Source organism: Mchenga conophoros, linkage group LG4, assembly GCF_057382185.1.
Source record: "Mchenga conophoros isolate Kocher_MC1m ecotype Shallow Benthic linkage group LG4, M_conophoros_male_GT1.1, whole genome shotgun sequence".
NCBI classification, from domain to species: Eukaryota; Metazoa; Chordata; class Actinopteri; order Cichliformes; family Cichlidae; genus Mchenga; species Mchenga conophoros.
In genome coordinates, this window is record NC_140529.1 from 34,861,803 (window position 1) to 34,881,147 (window position 19,345).

The following is a 19,345-nucleotide window of genomic DNA, read 5'->3' on the forward strand; positions in this document are numbered from 1 at the left end:
TTAGAAGAAAAAGCAGGATGATCTTAAAAGGAGCTAAAATAACTCCTTTCAGTAAATTAGTGAACCAAGGGTTTGCATCAAAGCCTAATATAAGATAAATAAGGATTATTCTGAACTGTAACTCAATCAAGTACAAAAATGTGGAGTTATTAATGAGCCCCCTTTAAGGGTGCACAGTGTGACGCCATAAGCATGTACTTTATAAGCATCCATAGCAGTGAGTGACAGCACATACACCAAAGGAAAACCTTATGCATAACTGTCAGATGCCAGTGGCTTTGACAAAACAGCAGTATTTGAAAAAACAAGCTAGTTATTTCACCTGTACAGATAACGGATTTCCTGGTATGGTGGTTAGTGCTGTTGCTTCACCGTAAGAAGGTCCTGGGTTCAAATCTGCAATCTGGCTAGTTTGTAGTGGTTTCTTTCTGGGTATTCTGGTTTCCTCCCACAGTTAAAAGTCATGCAGTTATTAGAGTTAGGTTTATTGGTGATTCTAAATTACCTGAGAATGTGAGTGCAAATGGTTGTTTGTCTCTATGTGATAGACTGGTGAGCTGTCCAGGGTGTACCCTGCCTCATAACTTATCACTTCAGGGTTATGCCCCAGCCCCCCCTGCAACCAGGATAAAGATAGGAGGATGGTAGTTGCTGTAGATCCATTCACTTTTTATGTTAGCCAGACTCTAGACTTTGTTGAACATTATGTAATATGAAGACAACATGTAGTATTTAAGTGACCAAGTAGTATTGGGGTAAAAGTTTGTCATGGTCCCCGTGCCTGCTCGGCTGGCCCTGTGTGGCTACATGTTATGTTTTGTCTATTCTCTCTCTCCTCTCTCTCTGCTCGCTGCCTGGGCGGAGCTCATTGTGAGCTCCCGGCCTCCACCACCTGTAGGCAATCACCTGTGGCTCCTCACCTTGTTTGCTCCCGCTACTTAAGGCAGTGACTGAGAGCACCTCACCGCTGGACTACTGAGTAACGCTCGTCAGTGCTACTTTAGCCTCAGCCAGTTTTGAGCTCTGTCCGTGAAAGTTCCGTGCTAACTCTTGTTCTCTGTATGCAGATTTCTCGTGCTTGGTTTGGGGACTCTGGATGCTTTTCCCGACTCCTCTCTGCACCCCTGGGAACCCTGGCCCCCTTCTCCTTCACCTGTATATAGTGCACCTGGAGTGTGTAAATAAACCTGTTTTTCTGAGATTTCAGTCTGCGCCGAGTCCTCCCTGCTCCTCCGTGACAAAGTTATTGAATAGTGTTGAAACAAAATGACAAAATTGTGAAGGATTCAAACATTCCAAGAGCTCAACTTACTTCATCTAAACATGTTTCAATCACGTTTATTGAACACAAATTGCACAGGTTTATTGAATATGAAAAAGTTGTGTTGATTTAACTCAGTTGTTTAAGTTTCTGCCAAAGCAAAACATTTGTGTGCAACCAATGTCCATTATTGAATTAAGTAAATCCAACATGGCCTTTTTTCAGTGTAGATAGAGCAGTGCTCATAAGTTTTAGACTGCTGTAGATTGCTGTAATATGTTTAATTTGCTATGTAGCCATGGGATGGATGGATGGTTGCATAAAATTCAGTTCTGGAATATTAGAATGAAAACCCCAACAATCAGTTGGCTCTCTATGAGAAACACTTGGCAACAGTGGGAACGAAAAACTTCCTCTTAGAACAAAGAGCCTCAGGCAGAACCAGCATAAAGGAAAATCTCACATGATCCTCGTGGTGTAACTCTACATGGAAGTCATACCTGCGCTGCACCACCCCGATGTAGGATCAGCTTGACAGCCTCTAAAAAATTGTCTAGCGCAGCCACACTCAGTAAACAGAGGAAAGAGGGATTCTTAGCACGGCGGTAAAAAACTGAAAACAATTCAATTTTAATTTCTATAATTATCTGATTTGTCTGATCAGTTGTAAACACTGCAGTATGAAAAATTTATTCACAAAGACTACACTGCTGAGGCTTGGAAGAAAATGTTTTCTTTAGTGAAACTGTGGTAACATATTTACAACTTTGGATGTTTTTTTCTTTTTCCTCACATCTTGTTCGCTTCCTCTCTCATTTGTCACCCTGCTCCATTTTTAACAGCCCGCAGGCAGACAGGACATGACAGTGTCTTCCTTCAAAGTGAAAGTCCTGTTGTCATTTCACATAAATATACATGCTTTCATATTTGACTAAGAATAGTAAGGTGACACCGTTGTTTAGGGCTGTGACAGAGAGTAATGGGCTCTCCCACTGGGGGGGGGGGATACTGTATAGGGCTGCATGGTTTCAAAGGCAAAGCCGGGGGGGAATCACATGCCACAGTCACCATATGTTCCATACTGAGCTCTGGCTCCTTTAAGCTGAAGACGAAGCCCAGAGAGACAGATCGTTTCCATCAACAGAAATGTAATAGCAGTATGTGCACATCTATAATTTATGATCAAATAACTGGTTTGAATACATCATAAATACAGTTCATACAATATATTAATATATTAATGTTGGCATATAAGATGTGGAAGGAATTTGTGTGTAAATTAAAGCAGGTTTCGAGCGAACTTTTAAGGAGATCCACACAACTGTTTTGGGACAGCAGGAAAATATCAATTTTGTAAATGTAGTAATTATTTAGCCATTTTTGCACATTATTTCTTCGTTTCAGCTTAATTGTAACTCTTATAAATGTCTGGAATAATAAAGGAATAGGCTTTTTTTAAACAAAAAAAAGAGTTCTGTTTCAAAGAGTTATATGAATAAATAAATAAGTTAAGATAAGTTGGATGTCCAAAAGTAACCTTGACTTCTTGGTATTCCAAACTTTAATGGATTAATGATGAATTCAAAACTCCTTTTCAGCACTTTGATGCTGAAATGTGAAGTTTAAAATGATTGATGCCTTTCACTTGTATCCACAGAGGGTTTATTGCATGTCAGCAGAACTCTTCAGCCAAGAATAAGCATTGAGAAATAAATCGCATCAATCACATTTGGCAGAAACGTGCAGCTGTTTTCTCTTTTCTCTGGTTTGATACTTTTATATTTGGCGGGTACCTCTAATCAGTCAAGTCACAGCTACAGTGCTTCTTGTACCTAACCCTTGGATTGTCCAACAGCATTTCAGCACCTTCAAGCCTAGTTAAATTAGCAGCTGGAGCCAGAATCCAGTGCTCACAGGCACAGAAAAGAGCAGCAACGATCCATAAATTCTGACTTGGAGGTGCCACATTTTGCAGCCTTTACTCACTGAGCCTATTGAGCTGAAGGAACACTGCTATGTGCTAACAAACTGAGGCAGGACCTCTGAGTTTATAGAGCACTCACAGAAAGCTGAGCCCTTCATAAAAGTCCCATTCAAAATTAAATCTAAATAAATGATTAAAATACTTCTAAATCTTATCATACGCAAGCAGCTCTAAATGTAGATGTCCAAACACCACCATGAAAACCCTAGGATTGAATACTTCATTCTGGGGAAAGAAGTGTGCATTCCTCCACCGAAAAAAAGAAAGTCAATATATGCATATTTTAAGTATTCATGTAGCCCCCTCTCTGTATTTGGTTTCTTTTAATTTAGCAGGAGCACAAGGGAAATAATTTGAAATGAGAGAAACACCGCTAAACAGAAACACTGTAACTGAATTGTCAGGCACTCAAACCCCTGCATCAGAGGGTTTGAGTGCCCATACCTGGCACTGGGCAAAGTACATACTACCAACTTTAATAATATTGAGAAGGTACTGGAGCCAGACTTAAGTCTTCAAATAGCCACTGCAATCCTCATTTCCAGTTTTTTTGGTGAGTTCTAATTGCAGTAGTCACAGTTTTGCAAAGATTAAAAAAAGGGAAAAAAAAGTCTAGCAGGGAAAAGAAATCTGATGATAAGAGGTCACTTGAGACACATTCCAGTGCCAGATGTGAACTGCTGCCAGTTATGACTTGATGTAAAACCCTGATCTAGCTCTTTAGATTAGTGCAGGAGCGGATCTAAAGAGCTTTATTTGTTTCATCAAAGACTTACCCCTAAGCAGGGCATTTACCTAAATAAAACTCTGGCTGAGGTAGAGCATGAAATGCTGACTAAAAGATGTAACACATGAATTACCCCTTAAATATTTATTATTCAGCTGATAAAAATTGCACTTTTCGGGGCACTTCTGTGGAAGTAATGGGGGTGAGAAGAAGGTCGAGGCAGTGTTTTATGATCTGTTAGCAGCCTCTGCTGGCGTTGGATGTGTCAGTACATGTTAATCTCACTCACAAGAGATCTCTATCATGTTTGTTTCAGTATTTCTGTTTTAGAATGCAAAGGAGAGTAAATTGGCATGTTTGGCATATTGTGACAGATATTAAACGTATATAAAATTGTTATTCCAATACTAATTATACCCTAAATAATGTCAGAAGTATACTCTGACATTAAATTAATATCTTAATTTAAATAGAAAAGATTTTGGGGGGTTGTTGGCTCATCTCTAAAGTAAATTTTCCATCTCTCATTGCACATGACAAAATATAAAGAAATACTAATTTAAAATGTTTACAGCACGAAATAGAAATTAAAACTCGTTTATGTGGTAAGAGGAATTCATTATTGCTGACATTACAAGGTATCACCAGAAATACAGACAGATTATTAGAAGCATTCTGTCAACAGGTGTGTGTGTGTGTGTGTGTGTGTGTGTGTGTGTGTGTGTGTGTGTGTGTGTGTGCAAGCAATGACGTTACCTACATATAGAGCACATGAAGGTCTCCAATCATTATTAGGAATGATGCAGACAACGTAGGATTACTTGATAATGATTAATTGATGGTAAGTAATTAAGCTGTCTAACAGCTTAAAGAAAAAAGAAAAAAAAACACTTGCATGTGATTACATTTTATGTTGTTTGTTAACCCTTTGTTTGAAATCGTAATTACTTTTTGAAAAAGAAAAGAAAAGAAAAGAAAAGGAGCTTTTGTTATGAAAATCGCCGGAAGTTAATGTGTTATGCCACTTGAGGCGTTCTTCCGGTGTCTGTTTCTGTCAAAATGGCTCGTGTGGTACAATCTAAGGTTGCTGTTGTTTCCACTGTTTTCTTCGTATGTTTACATTTCGCATGTTGTAATAACGGAAGAAGGGTAAGTGTGAAGTGTTATAACATAGACGACATCAATTTAAATGCAGTGAAGTGGATGCTGTACCTGTTAGCTATTTAGCATTAGCTGTGTATGACCGACTGAAAGGCTAACAGTGGATTTCATGTTCATTCTCAGGTTGGTGATGCCTTGGAGACTGAGTTCAGTGGTTTCTCTGTGCCTCTTGAACACTCATTTGAAGTTGGTGAGAAACATATTTAATTCTTTTCTTACTGTAACGTTGTATGATACGACATTGATTATGTTGGTAAGCTAACTAAGCTTAACGCAACAAGAAAATTGTCATGGTAAACGCCAGACTCCATTTAAAAATGTCTGTTTAATATGTTTTTGCATTTATTAATGAATGTACCTGATTTGCTACAAATGTACATATTTTTCAGAATTGTTTTTTTGCGTTTATAACAACCTATGAACGCCTACACTTCACACCTACAGGAGCTTTAATGACATCCATTCTAAATCCATTGGCATTAATAAGGAGTTGGTTCCCCCGTTAGCAGCTATAACAGTTTCCATTCTTCTCGGAAGGCTTTCTACGACATTTCTGTCTGTTTAAAATTAAATTATTCTCAATAATGCGTGCAGCTGGGATAAAGTCAGCTATAACAATACAAACAGTTAAAAGTCATTTCACAGCCCAGAATTAAACACCCTTTGAAATCATAGCATTTGGATGGGCAAATTCAGTATTTATTATACTCTCAAAATGCAAAATCAAAACATGCTGTCAATCAAATAAAAAAAGAAAACAGGCAGTTACAGTTTATTCCTTCATTTAACAATAATAAAACACTCTGCTTTGATGACAGACTTCTACCTTCATTTTATGGTTAACTATGAACTATGTAGAGGTACAATGTGTTGGTTCTTTTTTTTTTACCCAGATTTTTACAAGTCTCCAAGCAGGGAACGGTTTGTTATCATTTGTAATTTATTTATTTATTTATTTATTTTTCCAGATGATGTAGCAAAGTTTCAAGTGCGTGGAGCTCTGCTGTTAAAGCCTGGAAGAGAGCCGGGTGTCTCACTAAGTCAGAACCCGCTGTCAGATGAGGACAGGACCAAATTGAAGGTGAACCATGTTAACCATTGATTTAGTGATGTTTTCTACACATTTCCAAGATGGCCCAGTGATGGAGAGATTTCCCCTGTTTCAAATAAATATTTAGTTGGGGGGTTTTTGGGGGTTTTTTTGGGTGCCGGGGGGGGGGGGGACAAGTACTTGTCGGTACTTGCAGTGCACACTGCAGTCACCTATTCTCACGCTCACTCATTCATTCTGTTAGCTTCAGACATTTTTTACCTGTCACTTAATCACATATGAATCGAGGTAATTTGGGGTTCAGCATTTTTCCTGAAGAGCTGTAAATCAAATAAGCAGTCTTCATATAAGTAGACAACCTTCTTCTTGAGCCACCACCTCCTCATCTGTAGAATTACCTGTGACTGAAAGTCACCCAAAATGTTGGTACCAACGTGGGTAACATCACTCACTTGTTCCACTGGTGTAGGATGTGTTTGGATGTTTAGCCAAGTAAAACAATAGGTGAACTTTCCTAGATTTATACTACATTAACCATAGTATCAGTTCAGGATGTGTTAATGTATCCTCCTTATAATGTTTCTGTATGAACATGCGTTTCTAAATTACTTGTTTTTAACTTGGCTATCCCCACAGGAAGTGGCTGCAGTAGACGGTCTATACAGGATCAGAGTGCCTCGTGTTTTCCTGCAGGCTGACAGACAGACAGAGCGGCAGATGGAAGGCTACCTCACAGCATTCGTCAGAGCTGTGTGTATTTCCTTCAAATTCTCCAGAAATTACAGATAAGATTAAAAAACAACACCTCCTGTAAAATTGAGCACATGTTTATTGACGGCTTTTGAGGGTAGTTTTCACTGCATGGTTAAACTTAGCTTTTAGATGGAGACAGGAAAAAGGTAATGACTTGGAGAAAAGTGAGTAAAATCATAGGATGTAATGATAGGTTCTTAAAATATATTACTGTAACTTGATTCCAGCTCCTATTTCTCCTCGTTCTTTTGGCTGTTATTGGCAAATGTTCATGGGTGTTTAAAGCAAATTAATTCACATGATTATTGTGAGGCAAAATTTTGCTTTACTCACGAATCATGAAAATTACTCTAGACCGGCTCACCACAAAATATAGAAACTTTTTTCTTAATACAAAATTATATTAAACATTTTCTTCCAGCTATGAAAGAGCAGCTTTGAGCAAACATTTTGGCTCTGAATGAGGTTTTTTTATGATGTGGTTAATCTGATGTGTTTTCCCCCAAATAATTTACAGTCTAGTTGTTGCTTTTTTTGCTCTTCTATGCTGGAAAAAATACAGTTGGTTTAGAAATGTTATGTTTTTCCACAAAGGATAGAACAGAATATTTATACAGTTATATGTTATACATATTCTAATGTGAGTTCCTCGACCAATTTGACTTGATAAACTCGTCATAGTGGCCTTATCAAAGGCAGTAAAGTTAATGGAAGTTAACTTACTTGTGTTAAAGAACAAATTTCTCACAGCAGGAGGTCGGCCGTTGAAAGAAAAGAATTGAAATAAAATAAGATGAACCGACACAAGGAGTGGGCGAAGTAGCCTCAAAGTTATATCACCGTATTTCAAGGAATATGTGTAATGATATTTGACAATGACGTTTTATTGATGATTGCAGCGGGCAGCATTTATTAGTGCAAACAAAATAAATGGATTTTTCATGTTCGTGTACAATGAGCAATGATGATAGACTACCTAATTCCAAGTTTGAAGTTGTCAGCAGCAGCAATATAATACTACGTACAGTAATGGCACAGCAAGCACAAAAGTCACCTGGTTAGTGTTTTAAGTATAACAAAACTACTTAAAACTTAGCCTTGTAAGTTTTCATTAGACAAGTTTATTGTTTCCATCTTTAGCTATTTTTTTACATTTTGCAAAGTATTGCACATGTTGGAGGTCTGACTTCTTGTAGCCCAACTACTATTTGCATTCCATTGAAGTAGCCTCTTTTATAATTGCCACATGTTCATCTGAGGCTGGTGCGCTGCTCTCACTCTTAGACAGGAAAGGCGTGGTTCTTTTTAACATGTAAACATTTATACACAGATTATGTGATGTATCATATATGAATGTATGAAGTAGAGTCCCTCTATCAGTGGAAAGGTATTATGATAGTATAATATCATGAGTTACTTTGTGATCCTGTCAATAGAAATTAAGAAACAAAAACACATTCACACTTTAATAATATTGAGAAGCAATATTTGATCAGTGCTAGTTTTGACCTAAAGCTTCTCAAACGGTGTGTAATTAGTGTAAATTGTAAATATTTCTAAGCAATAAGCTGTTATATATTGTTTTAACATTCTCCTGTGATCCTCAGTGTGCCATGGTTGAGTCCCATCTGAGCGATGTGATCGCGCTCCACACTGACGTCTCCGGGTACCTCATCGGTGTCTCCATAGTGACGTTACCTGGGGCCTGCAGGGGCACTGAGGTCGAGGATGAGGTCGACCTTGAGATTTTCAACACCACTCTCAGCATAATGGCTCCAGTGAATGCACCTGGGTCAGTCACACTGCTTTTACCTGTGATTTTGTCCTTTTCTCCTTTACAGCTTCTTTACAATCTGACATTGTTTCAATCTCTACTTGTGGTTGTCTCTGCATAAGTCAAGGCCTCCTGCAGGTTTTTTCCACATCCTTTGGTTTAGCTTTTGCCTTGGCTTAGCAGCTCTATGTCAGTTGTCCTGGGTGGCACAAGTCTTTCTATACCTTTCACAACACTAATTGTCACCTTTCTTCCAGACCTGAGACGGCTTTCTTCCTTGAACGGATGGAACAGGAATCTGAGAAGAAAGGGAAGAACCCACAAGAACAGAAATCTTTCATCGCTAAATATGTAAGTACTTACACAGAAAACTGCTGATAGGCTAGAAGGGCCTAAAGATGTACAGGTAATAAATAAATGAAAATGACTGTTAAGCTCGTATTTTCTGTTCTCAGGCGCATCACATCTTTTCAAATATGTCTAGTATGTTTTAATATACACTGGAGACATCAGTGCTGTACTGCACTTTTGCTTCTATTTCATTTGCCAGGATTTATGGCAGAAAAGTGAAAATATCTCCCAAAAAGTCAAAATGGTTCCTGTTGTCCTGTTGAAAGGCTCTTTTCTACCTGCAGTTTGTGTCAAACTACGGGGGAAAAAGTTATTTGTCAGTACCTTTTAGGCACAGGTACACTTTTCAGTTTGTTTCTCTTACTCCGCTGAAAGCAGCGATGCGAGTCCTCCTCCTTTCCTTCTTCTTTGCAATGCAACTCTGTTAAAGACACTAGTAAAAAGAACTGGACTTGGTGGTCAAATGTAGATGGACAGTGTAATCAAACCCTTAATTCTGGAACAGATAGTCTTTATCTTTATGAGGCATATGAGTATGCAGACTTGTTTTTCATCTGATTTGTTTTCATACCAAAAACTGCTCCAGGCAGCTGGTCGCTTGCTAGAGGTCCCAGTTTCACGAATCCATGTGTTGCTAGTCGTCTAATATTAGTTTTCCCACAAAGTGCATAAGAACATAAAAAGTAATCCCTTAAACCCAGTGGTAAGGTTTTGTGTGTCTTCAGACTTTCTTAGCTTCGAGCTGTTTTTCCAGGCAGAATCCCGCCCTGTATCCTGTCTTAGTTTGCCTGAGCGCTGTTAAATCTGTCTTGTTTTGCTGTTCTGTGTGTTTCTTGCTGTGTTCACTGATCTGTGTTGAACTGATGCTGTACTGTGTTCCAGTGGTATTTGATTCTGGGTGGTGCAATCTTCCTCATGGTCACCAATTCGGCACAGCCCCCAGCAGGGGGAGGCAGAGAGCAGAGCTGAGTCCCACTGAAGTACAGTTTCCTTACTTGTCCCCTTCTTCAGTTTGTATTTAACCTTTAGTCAGCGTGACTAAATGAAACCCCGTCTCCTTTCTGTGTCCACTCATTCTGTCCTTCTGTCTTTTCATGGTCTCTTCAGGTCCAATGCCAAATACTTGCAATGGTGCTCCCTTTTGGGGTTGCCACAGTGGATCTTTAGCACCAACCCCCTGCATTTCCTCCTTGACTACATCCGTCAGCCTCCTCTGAGATCTTCCTATTTTCCTCTATCTTCAATATCCAGTGTTTCTCTTCTGCACATGCTCAAACCATCTCAGCCTTGCCTCTCTGACTTTGTCCCTCCTATACTCTTTTCTAATCTTGTTTGTGCTTGTCACTTCCAATGAAAATCTGAACACTTCCAGCTCCACCTTCTGTCTTTTTGTCAGTGTAATTGTCTCCAAACTGTACATCATAGCAGGTCTTAAAACCTTCTTTTTCACTCTTGCTGTTATCCATTCTGCATTTCTCTCGTGCACTGTCTGTCATTTGGGTTGGCCCAGGTATTTAAAGTAATTTTCTTTCCCTATCTCGACTACTTGCATTTTTAACATTCCACCTGCGTTTCTCTCATACATGTGTGATTGGGAGGAAAGGTGAAAATGCCAAAAACATGAATTACAGAGATCAAATTTGTTTTTACTCATCAGCTGTAAAAGGCTGATTGTGTATTGTCATCACTACGCTGGGCTGGCAGGCGACATCGACACCCAAGTTTGTGAATGTGATAACTCAGAACAAGGCGACATAGAATTTTGAAATTCATAGCATAGGGGTATCTACTAGGAGGCTTAGGGATACCACTGGCATCCACCAGTATGTATTATTGGGAGTCTACAGGATAAACCACCAGTATATCTGAAATTATTATTCTGGCTATATTTAGCATGTGTTTGGTGTTTGACCCCTGAGATCGTCACTCTATGGCCCTGTCACCCACTTATGCCTTTTCTTCTCTTCTGTTGTGAAAATGAACTGAAGCTAATCTGGGATGACCAATCAGGAGCCACTGATGCTAGATGATCACAGTTGATTTGTATGTTGAAACCAAAAATATTGCAGTATTTAGTTGCCCTTTTCTTCTTCTCTTCCAGTGGATGTACATTGTGCCTCTCGTTCTCTTCTTGATGATGTCTGGCGCTCAGGATCAGTCGGGAGCAGGAGCTGGCGGTGGAGCAGGCAATGGCGGTGGCCGATGATCAACAACACAACAATTTTTGTTTTGCTTTTGTTTTTTGTGAACTAAACAATACTTCTTGGGCAGTTTTTCATTGCTGTACATAATGCTGTTAATGGAAGATACACGTCGGTCACACACAACTTACCTCTTGTAGAAGAGATATAGTACCCTGCAGATGACTGCGTTTTTAATTCTAATGTGAAAATAAAGTATTTATTACTTGAGCTGTATTTGTTTTTTTTTGAGGGAAAGTTACTCAAGCTTATATTATTGCTCCTCTATTATACTATACTATAGGTCCTCTTTACTCCGATTTGTATTTAGTTGCACTAGTAGTATGCTTCCAAAACTTCATAGTCAGTGGAGATTAAAAAAAAAAAAAAAAACTACTGTGGTGAAAGAAAACGCAGGGAGAACATGCAAACTCCATGCAGAAATACCCCGGGCTGATGGTGGAATTGAACTCAGGACCTTCTTGCTGTGTGGCAACAGTGCTAACCACCGTGCCACCGTGCTGCCCTGTTTATCCATCTAAATAATAATGTTTTTTATTGTAGTTGCCTCATTTTGGAGGGTATGTGTTTTCTTAATGGAACTGAATGGCAGTTCATGTAGGAACTGTTGCTAAAACTGGACAACCTGCATTCAAACAGTCCAAATGGAAACTTGCACTTCAGGCTAGGAAATAAATCAACCAGTTTGACTCAATGTGTGCAAAAGTCCTCTCTTCTTCACAAAAACTGCAAATGGAAGAAGTATAAATTAAAATAAACTGCAGATAAGAAGTATAATAAGATCTAGAAAATGGGGTAACCAAATCTAATGTATGAGTGACATATACTTATTTTAAGATCTAGCCTTATTTTCAAAACTGTTACTTTAAATCTAGTTCTATCTGCTCTTGTATATTCCGGCTTTCTTCCTGTTTTCTTTCACTAATGGGTGAAGCAAGAATTGCCTCTGTGTCACTCCACCACATGTGAACTGGAAATCCTCCATTCAGCAGTTTAATCTTTTATAATACACCCAAGGGTTAACCCCGTGGGATTAGAGCAGCTGCTGCTTTCCCCCAGCAAGTGTCAACTGTTGTGACAGTTTATTCAGTAAGTGCTGCTTAAAAAACTGCACACACAGAAGGATATTTAAGGATATCCCTTTAAAAAAAAACTTCACTACATTTTATGATTTCTTATGTATGCAAGAAAATGGATGTTTGGGGAAACACTAAAAGTGCAAGAGAAGAATGCAACACACTGAACATCAAAATGTAAAAAGCAAAAAGGCTCTGCAACCTGCTTGGTTGGGGCCTTTTTCTATAGAGTTTTCATGTTCCTCCAACCTGGCCTAGATTATCCAGTTGGCATTCTCATTCTAGGCATTTGCTCAAGGATCCACACACCTGCCTGTCTGTTAGCCCTGTGATGAACTGGTGATCTGTCCAGCTTGTATCACATCTTTTTCTCCATCACAGCTGGATAGGCTCCAGAATAAATTACAGTCCTCATCAGAATCACATCACAGAGTCTCTTTAAATCAGTCAGATTCAGACTTGGCTCATCATAGAGGGTTTCAAGAAGCTAAGATAACGACAGCAAAATGCTCAGCTTAAGGCTTTACTAACCATGATTGAAAGCAAGGTGGCTATCACCATCCTTTATTTACAGTCTATGGTAGCCATACATTAATCAGCTGCAGCTGTGTGTGATCAATATAGATCACAGCTATGATAATTAATGAAAGGAAGAAAAAACTGTTATTCACTGAAGAGATTTTGTTAATGCTACTGATTTCAAAGGCATAATCCTAGAATAGTAAGCTATTACTTGCTTGGACAGCAGCCCAATCCAAATGAAAGCGGGACAACCCCTCTACCACGGATCCTCCAATCTGTGTATTTATAATTATGAGTCAAGGAGAGAGACCACAGCTTCGTGGCTTTAGTAACAGAATGTCCCAGAATCCCTGAGTCAACATTCATCAGCATATGTCAGTCACACTGGCTGTTTTGAGTCCGCATGTCCAACTGTGAGGGACATCCTCTTCTTTTGGGAGGTTAAATGTTGCGCCTCAAGACTTTGGTCCCCTTTGCCCTCTTCCACTCACCAACCAGACCTTTCTCAGAATCACACACACACACACACAGTCCTACTCTGTGACTGTTTTCAGCCACTGCCTGCGCTATCTTGATGAATAACATGAGGGATAAGGTGATAACAACAGCTGAGAGAAAGATGAGAGCTGGAATGAAATAAGCCATATGACAAAAGTAATCTATTTGTAAAGAGATCTGCTTCTGTCAGACAGCAGCAGAGCTTAGACTAGAGATGGTGATCAATCTGGGTTTTCGTGTAACATCAGCTAAATGAGCCGAGACTAAACTTGTTTTGAAATGTTTCCTGCCACACAGTTTAAAAACCAGAACTACAGCTACACACTTACGTAACTCACACACTAATAAATCCAGAGGGTCAGTAGGGGTTGTGATGTATGTCCCTGTACCAGGGAGCGGGGAGGGGGACCCTGACAGTGACACATTATTGTTGTGCTGATGTTTAGGAATGGAATCCAGTGTATTTGTGGTTACGCTGAGAGTACAGTCTCAGAAAATGGGAACAGAGACATTACAAGAGAGTTCTGAAATTAAATCTAAAGAGAGTTCAGCAAAAGCAAGTCTGGGTTGGAAAAAAAAACACTGTTGTTGGGGGAGAAATGAGCAAACCTTTTAAGTAGTTTTTAATCACATTTGGCTGGTGATCTAAGATATGATGGTTGTTATTTTTAAATGTTGCTATGATGACTGAAATTAAACTCAGCAGACAGTGATTTAAAATAAGTATCCAAAGGCGAGATCCCAAATTCCTCAGAGTGGCACGATCTGTGCCCTTGGAGTCTGCATCTTATTGAGAACAATTTAAACTGTGGTAAAGATTTTGAGTTTAAGTTAATGTAACATACAAAAATGACCCTTTTAGAAAAGTTGCAATTTTTTTTCATTTTATATAAATTCATTAACATTTTTAATGCAGTTTGTCTCTTTACCAACCACTCAGAAGAAACGTACACATATTTATCCCAAAGTCCAGAAATTAGCACGTGTATGTTTCAATACCATGAGACGCTAAAAGATGAATGACAGAAGCATTACAGTAGATAATACGATGGGAGAAAGCAGCAGGGTGAGGAGATCTCAAACAGGCTGCTTGTACTGCAGCATGTTGCTCACAAATGTCTCTGTGTTTGGAGAGCACCAATGTCAGCACGTCACTATGTGAGGAAGGACGCTCCAGCCTTCTTTCACCATGTTTTTAGTCTCATTATACTGTGTATAATAACAATAAAGGCTTTAATTCTCTCAGCTACAGCTACAGTGGTGTTTGATGCAGAGGTGTGGACTCGAGTCACATGACTTGGACTCGAGTCAGACTCGAGTCATTAATTTTATGACTTTAAACTTGACTTGAAAAAATGTTCTAAGACTTGTGACTTGACTTGGACTTTTACACCAATGACTTGGGACTTGAATTGGACTTGAACCGGTTTACTTGAAAAGACTTGATATTTTACCCCAAATATAAAATTTAACATGCATATTATATAGAGATTGAAATGTGACGTCATTCACGGGTAGAACCGCAAAGGATTCTGGGAACTCGTGGCAAGCGGTACTAGCGCAGCGATAAAAAGAAACACAAAAATGTCAAGAAGCTGTTGTATTATTAACTGCAATAGCCGGTCGCATGACAGCCACGGGAAGCCGACGGGTAAAGAGATCGGTTGTTATCGGATTACGTCGTTGAAGAGAAATTGTTCGAGCCATGTTTCCGAAGTAACAAAGAGGCGACTGGATTGCAGCCATTGAAAGACCAATTATAACGTCCCAGAACCCTCCAGCTCACAGGTTAGTCTGCTCCAAGCATTTACACAAAGGTCAGTCTGCTGTTGTAGTTAATACGTCATTTTTCTTAACATAATTGGTGATATAGGTTACAAGCAAGTCTGGCGCTGAACAGAAATTGTCGCGCTATGCTCCTTTATTTATTGTGCATAAATAGTGAATTGTCCTGACACAATATTGCGTTTCGCTTCTGTTATTATGGTACATTGACAAAAACATATACTTTTATTCACAGGATAAAACAGTTGTTTTGTATCACTAATTGCCCAGTACGATTACAGCATACAATATTATTGTCACTGCTACATTTCTGTGATGCTACCAGAAATTATTTCCACTACTAATTAATTACCATTGAGCTCAAAGGTCCTATTAATAAACGGTTAACGAATGTGTATTTATGACGACGATTTGTGAGACTGGTAAACTTATGATACGTACGATGGTCTTTACTTTCTACACGGTGCATTTCAAGGTCCTGCACCCATCCGTCGGTAAACTGTACCTGGGCTTGTTGCAGTGACCTGAAGTTACTAAACTTCATGAGTGTGTGCACTCACTCCAAGAACCGTATGATTATAAATATGCATATAAATATGCTAAGATGAGATAGCTGACTTCATCTAACTAGCAAATGTTTTCCAGGCTACGTTGGTGATGCAGTTTTTTTTTTAAATGATATTTTAAAAAAAATATCATTTATTTATGTATGATATTTTTGTCATGCAATTTTAAAGCCGGTCCTACAACCGCATCCAAGAATAACATGCAGCTTATCTCAGAACTGTCGGTGAAAATTATTCTTGGAGCTAGGTTTAATTGAGCTGCATTTTAAAGAGGTGCAATTTCACAATTTGTGTATATTTTCTAAGTTCACTATTTGTCATGTGTTGAGAAAAACACAGATTTAAAAATTACATGGTCTAATATTTACATTTAGCATATAACTGCAACATGCTTTTTTTCGTTTTTTTTTTTAAAGACTCGAAAGGACTTGAAATTCAAAATTTCAGACTTGTGACTTTACTTGGACTTTTACACCAGTGACTTGAGACTCGACTCTGACTTGCCTGACATTACTTGAGACTTGACTTGAGACTTGAGGATAAAGACTTGAGACTTACTTGAGACTTGCAAAACAATGACTTGGTCCCACCTCTGGTTTGATGATCTAAGAGTACAGATTAAATATAAAAACTTCTAAAAAATTCAAACATAGACTCATAAGCTGTGCTTCTTGTTTTGGCCTTGAAGACCCTGTCCACCCTATCTGTTCCCTCCTTTTGGTTGTTTGGCCTCTTTATTTATTTTTTGGTAATTATCACTCTCTAAATAAATGTTGAGTTCAGGAAGTTGTCATTTTTAATCCCCAAAAAAATACTTTTGATATGATTTATTTGAATGAATATTTCATAAATTGATTGTATATGTGTCGTGACCCTGAAGAAGGTTCCTGATCCCCTTGTTGGGTCTAAAATTACAGTATATGAAGTAAAATAGTCAAATCCTATAGACACATTAATGCTCTGCTGTCTTTGTTCTTTCTCACATCTTTCACTTTTGCTATATTTAATTAAATATATTCAATAACAGATTTAGATTGTGTACCTTTTGCATAAAAATGCGACTATGTTATTTATTTCTTCTCATTAAGTAGATTTAAATGGTTGCTGTGATCGTTTTCATGAAATATTTCTTTTTGTCACTTCTGTCAGTCTGGGATAAACACTCTTCATAGCATACATACTTAGAGCCAAATACTGTAAATGTGGACAAAACACTGAGAGGCCAGCACCTGCCTTGTCAATCAGAGAAAAGCTAAGAAAACTACAAGGGGAAGTCTTCACAGTCCTGGAAAAGCATCCCAGCAGGCCTCCGCAGATTACGGTCTCACACTCAATGAATCCCCAGCGACCAATTGTGCTATACATTTCACCACAGCCCCATCATGTTAACATGCAATGAAGTAACATGATCAGACACTTAACAGCCAGGTCGGGACTGGAATATTACATAGTGATTGCTGAGTGTATAATGTAGCACCCCTAAACACACATAGACCAAAGGTCATGGTACAATACTGGTTAGACGGCTCACTGGCAGCAGTAAGCAGCAGGTGCTGAAATTTGCTTTCATGGCTTACAGTGTGTATGTAGTATTACAGGAACCATCACTAAGCTTGCGCCTCATTAAAATTCCTCTTGTAATAACAGTGAGACGGAGTTATTTCCTCTTTGACTGTAATTATCAGGATGTGCCAATAAATTCAATACTAAGATGTTGCTTACAATTATATGTAAAAAAAAAAAAAAAAAAAAGTTCCTTTTACCAAACATTATTTCCCCAAAATTGTATATTTAAAAAAAAAAAAACAACCTTTTAGATTGTTAACGTTGTTTTCCACATAAAGTGAAATATTTCATGCTTTTGTCATTTTAATTTGAAGAATTATAATAAAATCAGATCTCTTGAGTCGGTGAGATCAGGTCCAGCTTCTAAAACTCCGTCACCATGTGGTCGGGGCTCCGTCACCATGGATTGTTGCATTGCTTTGAATTTTTTCCGTCCACTGAATGTGTGTTATCGTTGGTAATCAGGCCCATAGACAGAAGTCCAGGTTGCTTTGATAGCAACCCTCAGCTCATGTGTATTTTTGGGCCGGGCGTTCCTCATCTTCCTGTTGACAGTAGCCCATAGATTCCATGTCAGGTCAGGCATGTGTGCTGGCCAGTCAAGCTACAGTAATAACATGGACAGCAAGCCATTTGGTAGTAGCTGTGGCACTGTGTGCTAAGTCTTGCTAGAAAAAGAAATTGGCATCTCCATGAAGCTTGTCAGCACATGGAAAGCTGAAGGGCTCTAAAACTGGTTGCATTGACTTTGGACTTGATAAAACCACCAACCAACACCACCAACACCAGCTGATGATATGGTTGCAGATGTTGCAGAGCCTTCACAGATGGTGGAAACTTCACCCTGGACTTCAGACATCATGGATTCAAGGCCTCCCTACTTTCAATCTGTTTCTTTGGACCGATGATTAAGGTCCAGTTCTTTTTCTCCTTCCCCCAGGTAAGATGCTTCTGGATCAGGAGTGGGTTGATATTAGGACAGAACCTTTAAAAGGATGCCTGTGTATGGTGTTTACAACAGTATTAACATATAACTCCACAACACTGTAAAAATTTATCTTATCTTCAAACACAAAACAGTACATGTATGCTAATGTTATATTTAATTATTTAATATAACTGACAGTAAATGTGAGTAAAATCTGGACAAACAGACTAATTAGAAATTAGAAATTGCTATTTGCAAGCTTGAAGTGCAGCAGCATTTTTGATAAGCTTTGCTCCAAGTTCTTTGCCACGTGCGCTCAAAGCAACTGCAAATAGATGAGATTTTTGGGTTGACGACAGCTCCCCGGTGGGTAGACATCTCCCACTCGCTGTACAGAAAATAACCCCCTATAGCTTGAGTTAGTCAGTTTAAGCTGCAGTTTAAAAAGTCAGTCAAAGTTCATCGTGTTGCTGAGGTGACAGGACGAGTCCTTATTTGCAAAGGGTCCACACAGTGTATGGAGCTACACATGTGACTTGGCACAGATTTTTACACCAGATGCTTCCCGATGCAGCCCTTACAGGGATTTGTGTCTCCTCCTGGTCTTTCATGTATTAAGCAGATATGCTAATGACTCCTCTATGATGCCACTACAAGGCTAAGCACTGATATGCCGTGTGGATGTGAGCATATGCCAATTAGCCAAAACATTAAAACCGCTGACAGGCTGCATGAATAGCACTGAGTTTCATGTTGAAATGCAATGTTCTGGCAGAAAATTTGCACGTTTCCAAATTCATCTTGATGTCATTTTGACATGTTGACCTCACCACCGCCCTCCTACCATGGCAATGACACTCCCCAAAGGCAGTGGCTTCTACCAGAAAACAAACACAACAAAGTAGCAAAGATTTTGAGTTCCAGACCTGCCAAATCCAATAGATTGACAGAAGCCACATGAGGCAATCCACAGAACATAAAGTATCTGCTGCCAACGTCCCTGTTTGTCTACATCCATGACACAAAGAGGTTTGGGCACATTGCTATATTTTTTCCCCCATTCTTTAAACTAGATACTTAAATTTCTCAGTGCTAAATGCTATGTAAGCTCTGGGGTTTACCTCGTGCATGTGCTCAGTCC

General features: G+C 39.0%; 1 protein-coding gene across 2 annotated transcripts; it reads left to right on the forward strand.

The window, feature by feature from the left end:
* Positions 1-4,965: 4,965 nt before the first annotated feature.
* emc10 (ER membrane protein complex subunit 10) lies at positions 4,966-11,473 on the forward strand. Of its 2 annotated transcripts, XM_085272049.1 has the most exons (8): positions 4,966-5,121; positions 5,257-5,323; positions 6,102-6,214; positions 6,821-6,934; positions 8,545-8,729; positions 8,969-9,062; positions 9,945-10,042; positions 11,164-11,473. In XM_085272049.1, the coding sequence occupies exons 1-7, from the start codon at positions 5,032-5,034 to the stop codon at positions 10,029-10,031; spliced, it is 750 nt and encodes a 249-aa protein (XP_085128175.1). In that variant the 5' UTR covers positions 4,966-5,031; the 3' UTR covers positions 10,032-10,042; positions 11,164-11,473. The 2 variants fall into 2 exon arrangements, with proteins under 2 accessions (XP_085128175.1, XP_085128174.1); XM_085272048.1 differs by lacking the exon at positions 9,945-10,042.
* Positions 11,474-19,345: the final 7,872 nt, after the last annotated feature.

Coding starts and splice junctions, on each gene's coding strand:
- emc10 (XM_085272048.1), top strand. CDS start 5,032: ATGGCTCGTGTGGTACAATCTAAGGTTGCTGTTGTTTCCACTGTTTTC. Junction 5,122..5,256: donor GTTGTAATAACGGAAGAAGG/GTAAGTGTGAAG, acceptor GTTCATTCTCAG/GTTGGTGATGCCTTGGAGAC. Junction 6,935..8,544: donor TCACAGCATTCGTCAGAGCT/GTGTGTATTTCC, acceptor TGTGATCCTCAG/TGTGCCATGGTTGAGTCCCA.